This window comes from Pseudonaja textilis, chromosome 9, assembly GCF_049901715.1.
Source record: "Pseudonaja textilis isolate UNSWEBS1 chromosome 9, rPseTex1.2, whole genome shotgun sequence".
Lineage (NCBI taxonomy): Eukaryota > Metazoa > Chordata > Lepidosauria > Squamata > Elapidae > Pseudonaja > Pseudonaja textilis.
The window spans coordinates 26,622,878-26,640,529 of record NC_141998.1 but is presented as its reverse complement, the minus strand read 5'-3'; the positions used below and the strand labels follow the sequence as shown (position 1 = coordinate 26,640,529).

Sequence of the window (17,652 nt, the reverse complement as noted above, 5' to 3'; positions counted from 1 at the left end):
CTTATCGAGAACAATTGGACATCATGAAGCAGACATTTTGTGAAGGACTCATTTCTGGTACCTGCTGTGGAATTCATCCTGGGCTGAACAATCATTCGGGGTATGAGAAGTTATAGTCAAAAACGATGATGCCTAACATGATGCTTTCCAAATGTTTTGGAATCACAATTGACGAAATTCCAAAATGACTTAAGTCCAAGGACCATGATTAGAAAGTCTGGGAGGACAGTCAGTCCCAGCAGATCTGGAATATATATCACGTTGAGGGAAGTTCTCAAGAAGGCACCACCAACTCTCTACTTCTTGTTCAGGGTTCTGTTCTTGGGAAGCCAACCAGAAGCTTCGGAAAAGCCGAGCAATGAATGGCCGGGGTGCGGAGGAGCTCTGGCACAAGTCAGTCAGTCTCGTCCTGGTTTCAGTCGCCATCCTCTTCCTCCCCAAACCCCCAAAGCCCCCTTCTTCCTTCTCTGCCCTCATTGTGGCTCCTGCCCAAAAGCCCTGTCTTGCATGAAGACGATGTAGATGACGTGCGCCATAGCTAGGGAACAGGGGCTGCATTTTTCTTCCACGAAACCCACGTGGCCTGTTAGTCCTGCTGCTGCTGCATATTTGAAAAGGCTAAAATGCATCAGGCGGGTTTGTCATTCCTTATTTTCTTGCAATAATTCTGGCCGGAAAAAGCGAAAGGAAGGCACATAATGTTGATGTTTTCTTCCCGACAGCTTCGTCTTAAATCGCCCCTTGTATTTTCTTGGACTTGAACAGATGTCACTAAATTAACTCCATTGAAAGAGAATGTTTTATATTGTCAGCATAATTAACATACATTGTCCATTCTTCTCAAACATTTTCAGTTTTTGTAATCGAGCATCATTTTTTAAAATAGTCTGACAATTTCCCACCCAGATGTAGCAACTTGTGGTGATTGTCTAACAAAGCCCACAAGGGGTGGCTCAGAGGCAGCGTTTCCTTCCCCAACTTTCACAGCCAGTTCCCCATTTCAGTCCTCTGCATCTCAGAGTTGATGGTCCCGCTGTAGACCAGACGAGGTCGGAGAAGCTGGGTTCCTGAATATGTTTCTCACCAAAGAAGCCAGTAAGAGATGGAGACACAGATGTTGCAATGTGTGCCGCAGGCACGAACTCAGGTGGGACCTGTTCAAGATTGAGACTCGTTTTCTTACCAGTAACCTGGACGTACTTTTTAATTTCGCTTTATTGTCCCACTCAATCCTTTCTGAGGGTGTTCACGCGTGAGAACGCTCCGTCAGTTGCCATCTTCATCTCCCTGGATGCTCTTTGGACCAGATGTCAAACTGGAGGGCAGCTGGAGTGCTTCACTTCTTGGCAAAACTCCTCATGGCTTCCTCTGGAAAGGAAGGTCTGTCCCTGTGGGACAGAGGTGGACAGGGTAGGAGTAACACTAGGCTTTGCAGAGAACTTGTATACGGCCCAAGATAAAGCTGGGTGTGTTCTAAGGCAGAGAAGAGGCCAAGGCCGAGGGGCTTCCTTATTGGGCCTTGAGAAAGGAATGCAACACTTTGCTTACGTTTTGTTGCCACCTATCAGTCCATGAAAACTCACTTGAGTCTCCATGCCCAAAGACCTCATGTAACTTTTTAGATAGCACCATGGAAGTTCAGGGATATTTCTTAAAGCTTCCCAGTCCTAACTGGGATGGAGATCCCTAAGATTTCTTAGTTCTGAAAGGATGTGGTCCCACTTAGCTTTTCTGAAACCTTCTGCACGTTGCTGGGGTCACAGTTGTAGGGTTGTGAAATCCAAGTGATTGGATTTCGGTGTGCGAGAAATTCGTTGAGCCCCCCTTGGATTGCAAAAAGAACAGATTGTTCAGTGCTACCAGAAGTAAAACCAGCGTGCTCGCTGAAGTACTAATAATGAAGTTGAGGTTAAATAGTTTGGATCGATAGCATGAAGATGAGAGTCGTAAGAGCAGATTCTACTACTAGGAGAAAACGAAGGCAATCAAAGAGAGGCCACCAGGAGAGAAGATACCATCAACAAGGACACAAGCAGGAGCTTTCAAGAGCTCCTGGGAGCAGCTGCTGACAGCCAATCCCAGTCGAGTGACATCTGTCAAATCACAAAGGGTTGTGGGGAGCTGAACAACCACAGCAAATACCCGGCCCCCTTCCCCCAGGCAGATTCAGCCCTTTGAGACAAAGGCAGGGGGGTTGTTTTATGAACACGCTTAGAGGTATTGCCTCACTGCCAGCCGAATTGCTGCACAATCTACTTCCACAGATAGACCCAAACAAATTGTGTTATTTTGCAGGTCTGCCTGTCGCAAAGCCTCCATTGATCTCATTTTGGAAGAAAAAGACCCATCCTCATTTATGAGCTGGGTTTCAAGAAATTCCAGGAGTAATTTCCTCTTCGTTGATTCACCTTTGCTCTCCCTGCGTAGCCTCTCGGTGTTTGGCGGGAGCATCAATCAAGCAGCCTCAGAGAAGAAGCGCTGCTCGGTCCTTATCCCGGAAGAAATACAATTAGGAAAGAGACCAATGTTAGGAAAAGGGATGTCCGCATTCCACTCCCTGCAACCAGCCATTGTGAGATGTCCGTCCAGCCTTAGAGCTGCTGCTTCTCAGATGGGTTTTTTTTTTTAAAAAAAAATCTCCATCACAGCCGAGAAGCCTCCTCCTCCTCCTCCTCCTCCCGTTTTTCTTTCTCTCGCAGAGCCAATGAAGAGAAGGTGAAACGGAATTGGTCTCCCTCTCTCTCCCCCCTGTTGCTACATCAACCAAGCCTTGCATTTCTCCAATTTGTTAAACTCCCCAGCGCATCTCAGTCATAATATTTCAGGCATGATAAGTGTGGGCTCTTTTAAAGCATAGCAACTATATTATGTTTGACAGCCATTTACATTCGTGGGTTTCGTTTAGTGATTAGAGCTTTCTGGAACGCAGGCCGAAGAGAGCGGACACTCTGGAAAGGGACTGCGTCCTTTGAAAGCCGTGAGATGAGATTAAAAGGCCATCCTTGTGGCTGAAGGAAGGGCTGTTACAGTTGCACCCAATTCAGCCTTTGGTAGAACAATTAAGACCCCCAAATATATCCCTTTCAGGGAGTGGGTGAGTTCTAAAATGCTTGCAGTATTTTATTTATGCCAAAATCTAAATCGTTTAAAAAAAAATCACACATGAGCCATCTGCCTGAGACGTTCTGCTTTTGAGGAGAATGCTGGCTGCTCTGCATTGGTTTTTCTTTTGGCCAAAGTGCAATCCCATCAGCTAACTTTCACTGAACAGCAATAAAAGAGTAACACCCCGCCCCCCCAAGCATCAAAACCGCATAAAATGACATTAAAAGCTAATGAGCATCGTATCAGAATCGAAGCACACACATTAAGAAGCAGAAGACCTTAAAGACCAGAGCAAAGAAGCCAATAAGCGAGGGATGTTTTTCATCTCGGATTCAGAGGTGCCTCACTGCTGTTCTTTGGAGCAGGGGGAGAAAGAGGACCACCCCAGAGTGGGTCTGTATCACCCAAGAGGCTCTTCTGGAACCCCCCTGATATTTGGGTAGGATCATGGAGGAGAAAAAATGGCCTTCGGGTTATTCTCTCCCTCCACACCAGGACATAAACACCAGCGAGGATAGACCAGATGCCACCATCAGATGGTGGGAAGCCACTTTCAAAGCTGGTCAGTTGGACCACATATTCAATCCCTCAGTGACTGATTGAGTAATCATGTCTCTTCTTATAAAGAGATGAATTTCTTTATGCAAACATTTGCTTTTTAAGCCCAACCAAAAATTGTAAGTGTGGAAGCAGGGTAGAAAGAGCCTTCCACACATCAGGGCTGGACGTGAGGGAGGGGTCAAGTATGTCATCTGTCTTGAATCATTTCATGCACAGAAGAGATCTAAGTCCAGCCCACCCTGAATCCCATTGACTCTTATTTGCTGCCTATTTGTTTTCACCATTCGTTGTTTAGATTCTTGTAGGGAGCATAAACTTGTAGTAAACCTCTTTATTCATTTCAACGGCCTGGATTTCCTGATTTTCCCGCGCTTGGCAAGTGACTTTTCCCAAAATTAGCTGTTTTCCTGGATTTGTTTGAACCTCTTTGCTTTCGCCTTAATGGGTTTACTTTGTTGCGGCACCAAATCAAGCCAGGAGCATCTCAGTCGAGACAACAGCCTTTAATCGTGGTCAGGAAGATACTATGAGGAAGTATAGGGGAGGCTGATGGAAGGCAGAAGGGTGACCCACTTGTGTGACAGAACCATCCTCCCGCGCGCATTTTTCACTACTGCCAGGGTGTCTTGTATGTACTCTGAGTTCTAATGATTCCAAAGGAGCTATTATGAACTGTTATGTGGCTTACATCTTTAAACAGCGTAGTTAAAAACCTTTTGGAATTTAAAACTCATCAAGAAGCTTCTATAGTGAATATCCAACAAGCTGGGAAGATAGGATTCTAACTTAACATTAAAAATTACAATAGCAGATTAATTAAATGAAAGAAAGAGTGAAAAAAGAAAGCATACAGATTACCATGTGTTCCATTTGGGCATAATTAATTTTAATTGGGGGAAAAATGTGCCTTGTGAATATCTGCCAGAAAGATTCCACTTCTCTACCCCCATCCTTAGTCCAAAATGTACTGCTCATGCAAGGTTTTTTCTCGGATATGATTTACCAAAGAATTTTCTTTTGCATTGCTGATTTCATTTTTTAAAAAAATTTCAAAGAGAGAAAGAGGCAGGCGGGACTGTAGGGGACTTTAAACCATCAGGGCCTCCAGCCCATATCTTAGTTCAACCCCCCCTTTTGAACTAGAAGGCCCCTGAAGGTGTTTTGGTCACCATAATATAAAAAAAGATGTTGAGTGCAGAGAAGAGCAACGAAGATGGTTAGGGGGCTGGAGGCTAAACCTATGAAGAACGGTTGCAGGAAATGGGGGCGTCTCGTGAAAAGCAGGACTAGGGGCAACACGATAGCAGTCTTCCAATAGCGGAGGGGCTGCCACAGAGAAAAGGGGGTCAACCTAGGCAGGACATCAGACGCAACGAATGGAAACTGATCAAGGAGAGAAGCAACCTAGAACAAAGGAGGAATTTGCTAACAGTGAGAACAATTGACCAGTGGAGCTGCCTACCTTCAATAGTTACGGGTGCTCCCTCACTGGAGGTTTTTAAGAAGAGACTGGACAGCCGCTAGTCTGGAATGGTCTAGTCCAGGGTTTCCTGTTTGAGCAGGGGGTTGGACTAGATGACCTCCAAGGTCCCTTCCAATTCTGTTATTCTATATGGATGCCTTTCCCAATAGCCTAAAGGAGGGCATTTCCATCCCGTGGGGTCCCAGCAGGAAACAGTCTCCCAAGTTCCCAAAAGGATGCTTCCTGTGAAGCTGAGGGCAACGGACATCATGGGAACAGTCCAAATTCTAACCCTCGGGGAGTATTTGGTGGTTGGATATATCTCTGAGAAGAACGTTTGAGCACGGCCTCCTGAAAGCACTTTGCCTCTTCTTCTGCTGGAAATCCTTTGGCCATTTCCAACACAGAGAATGGTATTTCTTAAATCAACAGCTTCGTTGCCCTGGACCTCAAATTATCTATTCCCAAATTAGTTTTCCCCATAAATTCTTATTAATTCATATAGGATTTTGATTTGATATAAGACTGGGTAAATGGGGGGATGAGATTAATTAATTGAAAGATAGGATTGTCTTCAAGTAAATGTTTAAAAGAATATGGTGATAATGGAGATCAAATCTTAATGACTTTAATTTGCTGTGAGCTCTGGGTTTATGAAAAAAAATAGGAAGTTTCCTGCAGATTTTCCCCCCTCCCTGCAGTACTCATTAGTTTTGGTTTGATAGCATTATGAAAGATTCGACTATTGGCTCTGCAGGCCTGCGCTGGAGAAATTAGTTTCTCTTTGTTTGTGAGCAGTTAGCAACACAAATTAGCAACACAACAACTTGCAATAGATTGGGATCAAAACTGCAGACCAGCAGGCTAACATGGGCCAGCGAGTTCTGCCCAGAGGTTCACCAGGTATCTCCTCATTTCCCTACAGGTAGTCCTTGACTTATGGCTGTTCACTTCCTGGCCAGTGAAAATTAGGACAGACTCCTCCAAAGGTACTAAAAACCCAGTTCCGGAGTTCTGACCTCCAACCCTCCACCCCCGAAGGTCACCTAACCAGATTTTGGGCACTTGGCAACCAGCCCACATTTAAAATCCTTTGCCGCGTCCCACAATCACGTGACTGATCCAAAGCAGTATTTGCTACAATGGCTTTGCTTATCAACAGCTCTGAACAGAGGTCATAAAATTGGGTCAGTCGCATGATGACTTGTTTTAGGATCATCACAACTTACGACTGTAATGGCCAGGCTTATTATGGTCATTAAGTTGATGCCTGTGTATAACAGGTTCTTGAGGTCCAGATATTTTGGGCATACTGTTTTTGGAGAGGCGGAGTTTTTGCAAGCGTCTAATTTGATGGGGATTTCTGGATTCTAAACCATCCTGGTTAATAGGCGCCCAAAGTCTTGCTCCTTACACCTTTGCAAGAGTTGGGGAAATGTTTGTTTTAACTTTTGTGTTATTGTGTTGTGTTATTATTGTTATTGAGCAATGCCAAAGTCCTATGAGAAGGAACAGAGGGGCGTTTCTTCCTTCATTTACCAGTCCTCCCCTGGAATTCTCCTCTAGACAAGCAGTTGCCCATTCTCAGCCTTTAAGCTGCACTGCACTCCGAATCTGTCCACGGTTAACAATAATAACACAACACAATAGCACAAAAGTTAAAACAAACATTTCCCCAATTATTACAAAGGTGTAAGGAGTAAGACATTGGGTGCCTATTAACCAGGATGGTTTAGAATCCAGAAATCCCCATCAAATTAGACATAAACCTGGGGATTAAATGGATATTGTTGTGGTTAGTTCTATTTATACACCCACTAAATCAGCACAGACTTCGCAAACAAAGGGCTGCCGAAGGATCCCTAGCAGTTAAAACAAGGAACTGGGTCTAAATCAATAATTCTGGAGTGAACCTGACAATCATTTTGGAGCTCGCTGTTTTAACTCGCTCCTGGGTTTGTTGTGGCAAAGTGAACTTCGAATTCGTGGGGTCAAGAACAACCGTGCAGGTGTTCCTGGTCCCCTTGACTGACTCGGTAAAACCTGCCTCAAATTCTACGGGGGTTTTATTTCTAACAAGGAGAAGAAAAAGCGAAAGGCTGCCCAGCCAGCCGGTGCAGGGAGAGGCCATGAATGCTGGTTTCCTTTGTTCTGGGCCTTTGGGTTTCAGCAGTGCCCCCGCCTCTTTTCGATGTAATAAGGGAAAGCCAGGCCTGGAAACAAATGCCGCCCAAAGAAGCCCCTCTCCGTGGTTTTTTAGGCAAATCTCTTGTGCAAATTTTTCCCTCGGCTGCTCCGCAGCTGCCTGCCGCTATCAAAGGACAACATTAATTCGGATTTGTGCATTGGGTGGGTTTGGCACAGACTCGGCTGTGTGTGGGGGGGGGGGGAGTCCCTGGACCGTTTCTGATCTGAGATCAGCTAAGCTGGAGGGAGAGACCACCTGAGCGCTTCTGAGCTGCAGGTGGACTGGGGGGAGGGTCTCCCACCCTCAATCATTGTCTCGGAAAAAGGCCATAAGTGACACCCATAGGATGCCAAGGAAACGACATAGATGGGTAAGCAGCCAGGAATGGAACTTGGTTTGATGGTGGCTTTATTGGCGGGGGAGGGGGGGAGGAGGGGCTTGGACACAGATCCTGGGGGCAACCAGCTTGCCAGCTTTGGGGCTTGAGAAAGTGGCTAGAGTTGGGCAGGGGTTGACTTGCCCACTTGTTGTGGCTCCCTGCAGCCCCCTTGTCACCCACTCCTGCCAGTGGGGTGGGGTGGGGGGCAGTGATGCTGGATTTTCACCAGGCCTTTCCGCTGGTGGGGGAGGCAAGCGTGGACTTGCTGCACTTCTTGGCAGAGTGGGGAGGGCTTTTCCGGAGGAAGGGAAGGGCCAGCGAGGGAGCGAATGGTCAGAGCTGGTCCTGCTGGAGGGACACCGAAAGGAAGGGATGGAATGAGGGAAGGCACTTCTAGGAGGGCCCCTGGCTTCCCTGGGCAGAAAAGGCGATCAGGCAGCACAGAAAACAAAGGCGTTCCTTGCTCACAAGAAAGCCAACCCCAAATCCTGGCTTGTTTCTCATCCTGCAACGGCCCTTTTGAGGGCCAAACCGGGAAGGGAGTGGAAGGCTTCTGCAGAAGGGCTTCACTTCTCCCGCCTCCCTCTGGGCCTCCCTGCCTCGGGGCTTCAAAGGGGTCCCATTTGTGCAGCTGGAATGGTTGTTTTTAAGCAACAGCCCATCTCGCTGCTTCATTGTGAAAACCCACAAGAGTAAGATGCTCTGCTCTGGCACCCAACAACACAGGGAGAGAGAGGGAGAGGGAGAGGGAGGGAGAGAGAGAGAGGAAGAAGAGAGAGAGAGGAAGAAGAGAGAGAGGGAGGGAGAGAGGGAGGGAGAGAAAGAGAGTGAGTGTTACAATGATTTGTTTTCGATTTCTCTTTTAACCCAACCCTCCACCCCACAAAATCTGCATTAAACAGTTTCCTTCTTGGTTTCCTCCCTTTCCCTCCTTTCCCTCCACTCTTTTTAATGAATATGGACTTAATCGGTGTGTTTTTTATTGATTGCACGCTGGTGTTTGTTTGAAATGGCTTTGCACAGGGAGTGATGTGAAATATAAATTTTTAAGAATATAATTACATAATTATGCCTGTACTGCCAGCCATCTTCAGCGTGAGATTGGACAAATCTTAACCAAAGAGCCTCATTTGCCGCACTAATTCTCTGGATTTCGCTTGAGGAGATCTCTCTGTAGATGGGCAGGGGGGATTAGCGGCCCAGAGGTAGGACAGGTGTTGTCCACCTGAACCAGCAAATCAGGGACGAATCTTCCCTAAGAGGAAGTATCCTGAGCAAGGACGTCAATTTAGTCAGCCACGGGACTTTGTGTGCCAACCTTCAGTTCACAGTTAACGTGCCGCTTTCCCCGGAGTCTCGGTGACGATCTTCCGACTGTGCCCTCCCTTGTGCTGAGCCCCAGTCTGGGGACTCCCACGGCTGGAACGGCTCGCTCAACCAAGACCCCAAGCCAGCCCTGCTCTCTGTGGGGGGCTGGGCAAGAAAGCCAAACCTACCAAGGTTGACACCTGCTTTCCTTTCTCTTCCACCTGTTCAGGGGACGGACAGAACTTGGTGACAGAGGACGTGACAGTCGTCGAGGGAGAAGTCGCCACCATCAGCTGCAGAGTCAAAAACAGTGACGACTCCGTGATTCAGCTCTTGAATCCCAACAGGCAAACTATTTATTTCAGAGACTTCAGACGTGAGTTCTAGGCCAGCGGCCAGCTTTTTGATCTCAATATTTTGGTGGGTGGAGGAGATTTGGGGGATGTTTCTGTCACCCTTTGGCTACCAGGATCACCCTTCTGGGGCGATCGGCACCCTTGTCCTTTTGCTGTGGTTGATTGCTTAGATGCCACGTGTTCTGGGTGGCACAGTGGTTAGAAGGCAGTAGGGCAGGCTAACTCTGCCCACAGCCTGAAGTTCAATCCTAACCGGCTCAAGGTAAGGTCTATGGCTCGTCTACAAAAGGACTAAGGGCAACAGAAGGCAGGACAAGAATCAATGGTAGAAACCAACCAAGGAGAGAGGCAACCTAGAACCAAGGAGAAACTTCCTATCAGCGAGGACATTTAACCAGTGGAACAGCTGTCCACCAGAAATCATGGGTGCTCCCAATCACTGGAGGTCTTTAAGGAGAGACTGGAGAGCCCCCTGTCTGAAATAGTAGAGGGTTTCTTCCTAGAGCAAGGGGATGGACTAGAAGACCTCCAAGGTTCTTCCAGCTCTATTCTGATTCTGAAGGCTGACTCAGCCTCCTGTCCCTTTGAGGTTGGTAAAATGAGGACCCAGATTGCTGGGGGCAATATGCTGACTGTGTAAACCAGGGGTCTCCAACCTTGGCACCGTTGAGACTTGTGGACTTCAACTCTGAGAATCCTGGGAGTTGAAATCCACAAGTCTTAAAGTGGCCAAGTTTGGGGACCGCTGGTGTAAACTGTTCAGAGGGCGCCACAAAGCACCATGGAACAGTATGTAAGTCGAAGTGCTCTTGTGCCCTTGCTTCCAGTCTCTCGGTGGCCCAGCCAGCAAAGGGCCCCCGCCCCCACCCCATTATGGGCAGCCAATTTACTAACCCATTTGTGTGCTAAACAAGCAGAGTGGGTGGGTGGGGGATAAGCTGGAGGAAGTAATTACAAGTACTTGTTAAGGGGCATTTGTTTATTTATCTTGATTGGCAGGAAAGCTTGCTGGCTCAATCCAAATTGCAGCGGAACAATAGGAAATGAGAGGAGGCGGGGAAGCGGGACCCGTTGCTTTTGCCAGTCAAAACCTTTTGAGCTCTGGGGCTCTTTTGTGCACCCTCGGCCTGATTCCCATTGTCTCTTCCTTCCACAGCCTTGAAGGACAGCAGGTTTCAGCTAGTGAATTTCTCTAGCAGTGAGCTCAGAGTGTCCCTGACCAACGTCTCCATTTCGGATGAGGGAAGATACTTCTGCCAGCTCTACACGGACCCTCCCCAAGAGTACTACATGACCATTACGGTGCTGGGTAAGCATCCCACCTCCGGCTCCTCTGGGGGCATCAGGAGGCAGGTTGGAGAAAGCTGGGCAGGCTCGGGGCTTCCTTTGTACCCATTCCACAACCTTGGAATAAACCTTCACGGTTTACACCGGACTCTGGCATCCGTGTCCCCATCGTCTGTGGGTTAGGATGGATGTGACGAAAGTGGTAACCGGAAGAAGCAGCTGAAGTACCATTTAGGGCCAGGATCTGGAGAAAATGAAGGCCAAATGCTTTCCCCTCCACCCTGAAAGCCGGCTTCATTGAATGGCGCAGGCCAACCTTTCTCCTGCCTCTACCATTTTTATTAGGTTATAAGGTGTTATAAAATACGAAAGCAAATAAGAGGATGGGGAAGGGAAAGGGGAAGAAGAGCCAGGAAGGGTAGGGAAAGAAAAAGAAACGCAAACATTGACTTCCAACTCTTATCTGCTGCGGTAGAATAAGGCATTAACAACAAAGCACAACTTTCTGTTTTACCGCGATAGTACGGAACAGTCATTTGTTACAAAAATCTGTCCGTCAGTCTGTGAAACCCAAAATCAAAGTTTCGTTCTTTTCCACACCAAGCACGAAGTTCAGAAGTGTTTTCCACGTGGAAACAAAAGCACTGATGATCTTTTCTTTGAGCAGAGGAGTCCATTTTGCCATTTCACACGGTCTTCTCTGAAGGAGCCCATCGACCTTCAGGCGTTTGCCCATCCTAGGCCATCCCCACCCCCAGCCCCCCCTTCTTTTCTGGTGGGCTAAGTCAGCCGAGCCCTACTTTTGCCCCCAAGCCGGTTGGGGAAGGGCTCCTCCCAGGCTGTCCTCGGGTTACGCATCCTTCTCGAAAGATCCGTCGGTCCTGGTTCACGAATCCCGCCAGAGCCCCAGTTTCTGACTATGGCCGCCTCTGAGGCTCCTGGTCCTATGAGAGCTGGAATTGCAGCAAGAAATCTGCAAGTGAGATGGCTCCCCTTGATTAGTTACCGGGGTTCTCCCCTCCCTCTGCACTCCACGCGGTTCTGCTCTTCGTTTGGTAGTATTTTACGAGAGTTTAAAATTAGCCTGCAGTGTGAATTTCAAATTGGGCTGCCTTCAGCGTTGAGATTTGCTTCCTGGTGTGGCTTCCCGGCCGTCTTTCTTTTCCTGCCTTGCTCAGGCTGGAGACCCGGGCAGGGCTGCGCTTTTCCTCCAGGGCTCCTTTCCCTTCCTGGGCCCAACAAGATCGCCTTCTGCCTTGGTGCAGGCATCTCCTGGGATACCTACCTCCATGCTGAACACACACACACACACACACACACACACACACCATGAATAACACCAGCATTTCTCGGGAGAGCTGGGGAGAAATGGCCGTTTCCTTCTGGCTGCTACGAGAGATACATCCTTGCCCAACCTGGAAGGTGTCGGGCACCAACCTTTTTTCTTCTTCTTCTTTCGCTTTTTTGAAACCCCAGATGATTTTTCAGAATATCCTTGCTTCCCAGCTGAGAAACCACAACCCCGCCCTGTTTTCTCCTAGCTGAATTACTCAACACATTCTCAGAACAAATCAGAACCAAAAAGGCCACTTATTCGCAACGTGAATTTAAATCTTTGTTTCAGAGCTTTGTTAAATGCCAGCAATCATCTCCTAATGCCAGGATCGCTGATTAAAAAGTAGAAACCGCATAGCTCTTCCATCCCCCACCTTTCCCCTCCTTTCGCTCTCTCTCTCTCTCCCTCTCTCTCTTCTCTTAAGGGATTGGGAGGCCTCTTGCAGATGTTTTAGTTGGTTCACGGTTCTCTAGTTATGGCTCAGATTATCCTCAGTTCATGACGCGTCTGGATTCGTTTCATCCCTTCAGCTTTGAGAGTCACTAATATGACAAACCCGCACAGAATGCAGATACACCCTCCCTCAAAAAAAATTGTTTTCCGATGCCATAACGGCTCCTCTGGGCATATATATGCTCTCTCTTCGCGATTTGCAAGGGGTGTGTGTGTGTGTGGGGGGGTCATTTCTGAAGTTCTAGTGTCTTTTTATAGCCATTCTATTAAGATTTATTATTAAAGAGATAAAACTAGTATAAAAAAATTAAAGGAACAAAAAGTAGGAAGTGCCAAAAAGGAGGAAAAAAAACAGAAGAGAAATGAGAATACAGTAAAGAAAAACAAGCGAAATATATAAAGAAATGACTTTCCCCTTCATCACAAGTATAAAAATTTACCACCTTCTCTAAAAAAAATAAAACCAATGATATCTTGCTCCCCAGATCTCACCTCTTATCTGTAAACAAGTCCTTAAAGCCTCATCTGCAGTCCTGATCAGCAAAGTCCATTAAGGCTACCAGAGATAACAACATACCTATTTTAACTTTGATCAAAAAGTCCAACTTTAAAGTCTTTGGTTTTACTTTTAACAATCTTGATCTTTAGCCTCTTCAAATAACGTCCTAGAATTTGATTTCTTTTCATTTCTTCTTTGTCCCTTCTCACAAAATTCTTCAAAGCTTTAACAAGTTGTTTTTGTAAATCCAATATAGGAAAGTTATCCAGGTCAATCTTTTTTCTGCCCCTTTTAATTATGAAGACACGACATCATTGCATCCATAGAGGCAGACACAAAATTAAAATTAACTTCTGGGTTCATTCTGGTTTGGGGGGGGGTTTAGGAGGAAGACCACATTTCTCCTCTTAGCCAGCCTTCTTCATCCCACTAGAATATATAATGTCATTCATTACTTGGGGGTAGTAAGAATGGAGAATTGGTGCTGTCAAAGAACAGGAAGGAGCTCTGGAGATGCAGGTAAGAGCTGCTTTGGTGTTAAAAATTCTGGTAAGGTTTCTTGATGGTGCCTTGTTGGATTCCAAGTCACTGAGATTGTCCCCTTTTGTGTTTTTGACCTGTTTCGTTCCAGTCCCGCCACGTAACCTGAGGATTGAATCCCAGAAGGACACTGCGGTGGAAGGAGAGGAGATTGAGCTCAATTGCACGTCCATGGCCAGCCGGCCAGCCACGATGATCAAATGGTTCAAAGGCAGCAAGGAGCTCTTTGGTAGATGCCCCCTCTCCTCCCCCCCATCAGCTTAATGGTGTAGATTTAGAGGTGCCGTGGGAGGATGAGGACGAGAGGTGATCTGATCTCAGGTGTGGAGGCCGGGCCTGGTGGGGCTTCTGCTGGTCACCGTGGTTCTCTTCTCCAGAGAATACAGGATTGACTCATATGATGAGCTTCCTACCTGAGAGCCAACAATCAAAGTATCTGAGGGCAAGCTCAGAACGCGAACTTAGGCGGCTGTCCCAGTATGTTCTTGAACCACGAATACAACCCGATCCAGAACCAGCAGACAGTCCTTCCTAGGAAAAAAGACAGGGTGCTGATGTGTCTGTCGGCTTCACTAGAGACCCCTTGACCCCTGGCAGAGGACACCCCATTCCTTGCTATCTGACCCACCTCCTGCTAATTCCCTGGGCCACATTGGTCATTTCTTAGAGATGGACCGCCAGCACTGGGAAGCGAAGTACAATCCTTGCCATCCCCTGGTCCTTCAGAGTTGGATTCCCTCACGTTTTACTTGTTCGCATGGTCTTCCATCCCATTCCTCTTAGTCAAGAGAAGACTTCCCAAATGTTTCAGCTGTGTAACTGGGCCAAGATTACCATGCCTTGCTTCAAAGGCCTGGCTATCTCAGTGGGGCACCTTACCCTTCCTGCCAGCATTGTAGTTGAGAAGAGCCACTTCACCCCTGAAGCAGGGTCTTCGCCACCAGAGTGGCACCCAGGACCAAGCAGATGCTCCCGTGCCCATCAAGCAAAACACGCTCTGACTTCCCGGAAAACACCTACTGAACGTGGCCTTCACTGGTCTCCCCCTTAAATCTTGACCGAGTGAGCGTAGCAGCCCATGGTTGCAATGCAAGGGGTGTAAATTTCCTAAGTAGACTTTTCTGTCGATTTTGCCTGCTGAGACGGTGCGACAGCCCCTTCCAGACCAGGAAGCTCTAAGGCAACCGGTGGCACTTCCCACCTCCCTCCCTTCATCGCAGCCCTCCTGGTGTTCTGCCCTTCTCCTTTCCCTTCCTTTTGGCAGGGAGCCCTGTGGGATGTCTCCGTTTCCACCCGCTGCCACCACATTTTTCTGGTCTTCAATAGTACCCGTGCTTAAATATTTTAATTACTACTTTTAATTATGTAAATCCATGGAGTCACTTTCCCTCTTAATTATTGATGATGGCTTTTGGCAGTGGCATCAGAGGAAGAGAGGGTAGAGGATTTTTGGCTCCGTTGACTTGAGTGTTTGGAAGACATCCTGGAATCCTAATCCTGGCGGTTGAGGGTTGTACATCTTATGTTTAATAACATGAGGCGAAGGTGGGGTCCCCCTTCCCTTTGAATCCGGGAGCCAGGAAGAGCACGGCTTCGTTTTGCTGGTAGGGGAGCTTCATGGCCTCGGAATCCAGCCTGTTCCCTTCGTTCGAGTCTCCACTCAGGCAGGTGGTCAAAAGGCTTCCATGGGAGTCTACCCCATGGCAACCGTTCTGACCATCTACGCCCTTGGGATGTGCCAGAATGGGTGTCAGCACAAGATGTGGAAGGTCAGGAGGTGTTCTGTGGCTTGAGGGCTCCAGAGACAGAAGGAACACATGCCCCAGGGGGCATTAATTTTCCCCCCAAAATTGCAAACCCGTGAGCACCTCCAGGCTAGTTGTGAGATCCAGTTAGGTTGCAGAGGAGCCCAGCAGGCAGTGAGGTGATCCCGTGTGGTCCTTGGCGGCTGACCTTCTCTCTTGTCCTCCCTGGTCTCTCCTGTCCTGCAGGCAAAACAGAAGTGGAGCAGTGGTCAGACATGTACACGGTGACCAGCCAGCTCTTACTGAAGGTCAAGCGGGAGGATGATGGGGTCCCAGTTGTCTGTCAGGTAGACCATCCTGCCATTAAAGACTTGCAGACCAAGTACTACCTTGATGTAATGTGTGAGTACCAAGATCACAAGCTCTTCACTCTATGCCTATGCTGTTTATGTCTGGCTTTCTGAAATTGGATATTTGGAGCATTGATTGCTAGCTTAAAGCTTTTCCTGCAGCTTCTTTCGTGTCTCTTTTGAAAAAGTTCTGCTGTTCACCCTTGGACAAACCACACATGTCATTTTAGTGCAGACATCTGACTTTCATGAGCTGGTGCCTTCCAGATAATTTGGGACTACACTTTCCACAAATCCCAGCCGATAGGTCCACATTGGCTAGAATCTATGGGAGGTTCTGTCTAGCAACATCTGGAGGATGTCAGCTGAAGTAAATTCAGAGGTTCATCTTAGTTATGGATTTCCACAAGCTCCCAAATCCTGAACCAACTTTGGAGTACGTGTTGAAGAGGAGTCGTCCTGCAGTAGAGGTCCTCCCGTTGTGTTGGAATGTGATGCCTGTGTCTTCTGGCCATTGTGTCTTCTCAGTTCCTCATTATATCTCAAGTTAACGGTTTTTGCCTCGGGCTCCGTTCAAGTTCTGTCTTGAATGAGCTCCTGAAGTTCAATTCCCATCTTAACAGTGGCCACCAGCCTTTGAGCTGGCCGTTCTGGGCCACTTCAGAGATCAAGCAGCAGCGAGTTCAGGTTCACCAACAGATTGCGTTGAAATATCAGCCGCCGCCCTTCCAGAGACCCCGTCAGCATTGGCATGGCTCCTTGGGGGTCCACGCTTCTCCAACCAATGGCTTTCCCCCTTGGTGCTGTTTCCCCCCCCAAATCTTTGGCTGCCACTATTGTTTGGTGCTGAAGTGCTGCACAACCACCCATCCTATAAATATTGTCATTAGAGGATAACTTTCCGTAAATCCACAAAGTTAAATTCCTGGCTTGGCACTAAGCTGTAGCTTCCTCTTTCAGGCAGCTAGAGGGCCAGAGGGTGTCAGAAAAGATCCGGGCCCCGACCGCGGCTGCTTTTGCTGCCTGCCTTGAAATGTTGCCCAGGCCTGTAGCAGCCGTGAGCGGCATCCCGGGGTTTGGCGTGTGCCCCATCCTGTCCAAATGCCACTCCGATGCAGTGCCATACGAAGCATGGGAGGATTTGTGGCTTAAGCAGCCAGCCCCTCTCATCACAGAGCCAGGGCTACAGCAGGGCGATGCCTGCCTTTTGTGTTTGCAACTCAACCGTAACGTTACACAAAGAACCCTCCCTCATGTTAATTTATTTCTTCTGCTTCATTATGTTGTTCCATTATGAGCATTTTGCTTACAATTTTCATATCACCCAAAAGTGTTGGGGAAGGAACATCCCTATAATGGGAAAACAAAAAAAAAACCCATCAGATATTACCTAAATTGGCAGGTTGTGGCAGCCTAGTCATCGTGCTAATGTGTAATTCATTTATGCAAACATTCTGTCCATTAGCATTTCTGGTAGAGCCCCATTAGCTTTAATAATGTATTAGCACCTTTGCTAGGTCTGATCGGAGGAGCTTTCCCAGGTACTTACGTACAGGTGTCACTACTCATAGTGCAGCTTCCTTGGAAAATGGTCAGGAGCTCCCATCCTTCCAGCACCAGGGAGAACCGTGCAGGAGAACTCCAGGGGTTTCACCTCAGAGAGTAATGAACAAAAGTGTCATGGCCGCATGCACTTGTTTATTTACAGGGGTCTAATCAGAACATTTCTGGGGTCCAAGAGGTCTCAGATTAGTTCTGTCAGTGGGGAAACTGTGGTATCCAAAGGGTGTCGTATCTTCTGTCTAATTGTGCCTCTCTCTTGGCGTCCCGATGCCACGGCAGCTTAGAGAGAAGCAGACCCTACTTGTCCATTGCTGGAAGTCCAGATTATTACACCCCCTGGCAGCTGCTCAGAAAAATAACATTTTGGAAGCACCAGGATCAGTGACGGCCCATTCTCAGAGGCTTGTTGGGGTCTGGGATTTGCAGTCAGAGCCCACAACTGGGCTCACTGTTACCACCTCATACCTGTTATGTGGCCAGCCTGTTGTTGCCATGCATGGGGAGCCCAAACTGCCAGTCC

At 47.7% G+C, this 17,652-nt stretch overlaps 1 protein-coding gene across 7 annotated transcripts in view; it reads left to right on the top strand.

Moving 5' to 3' along the window:
* The window catches only part of CADM1 (cell adhesion molecule 1), a 192,736-nt gene that overhangs the window by 129,433 nt on the left and 45,651 nt on the right, over window positions 1-17,652 (top strand). For all 7 annotated transcript variants that reach the window (XM_026709005.2, XM_087938688.1, XM_087938689.1 and 4 more), the window contains exons 2-5: window positions 9,233-9,379; window positions 10,516-10,668; window positions 13,566-13,703; window positions 15,466-15,621. In XM_026709005.2, coding sequence (XP_026564790.2) covers window positions 9,233-9,379; window positions 10,516-10,668; window positions 13,566-13,703; window positions 15,466-15,621 — 594 coding nt within the window. The remainder of the gene's footprint in view (window positions 1-9,232; window positions 9,380-10,515; window positions 10,669-13,565; window positions 13,704-15,465; window positions 15,622-17,652) is intronic.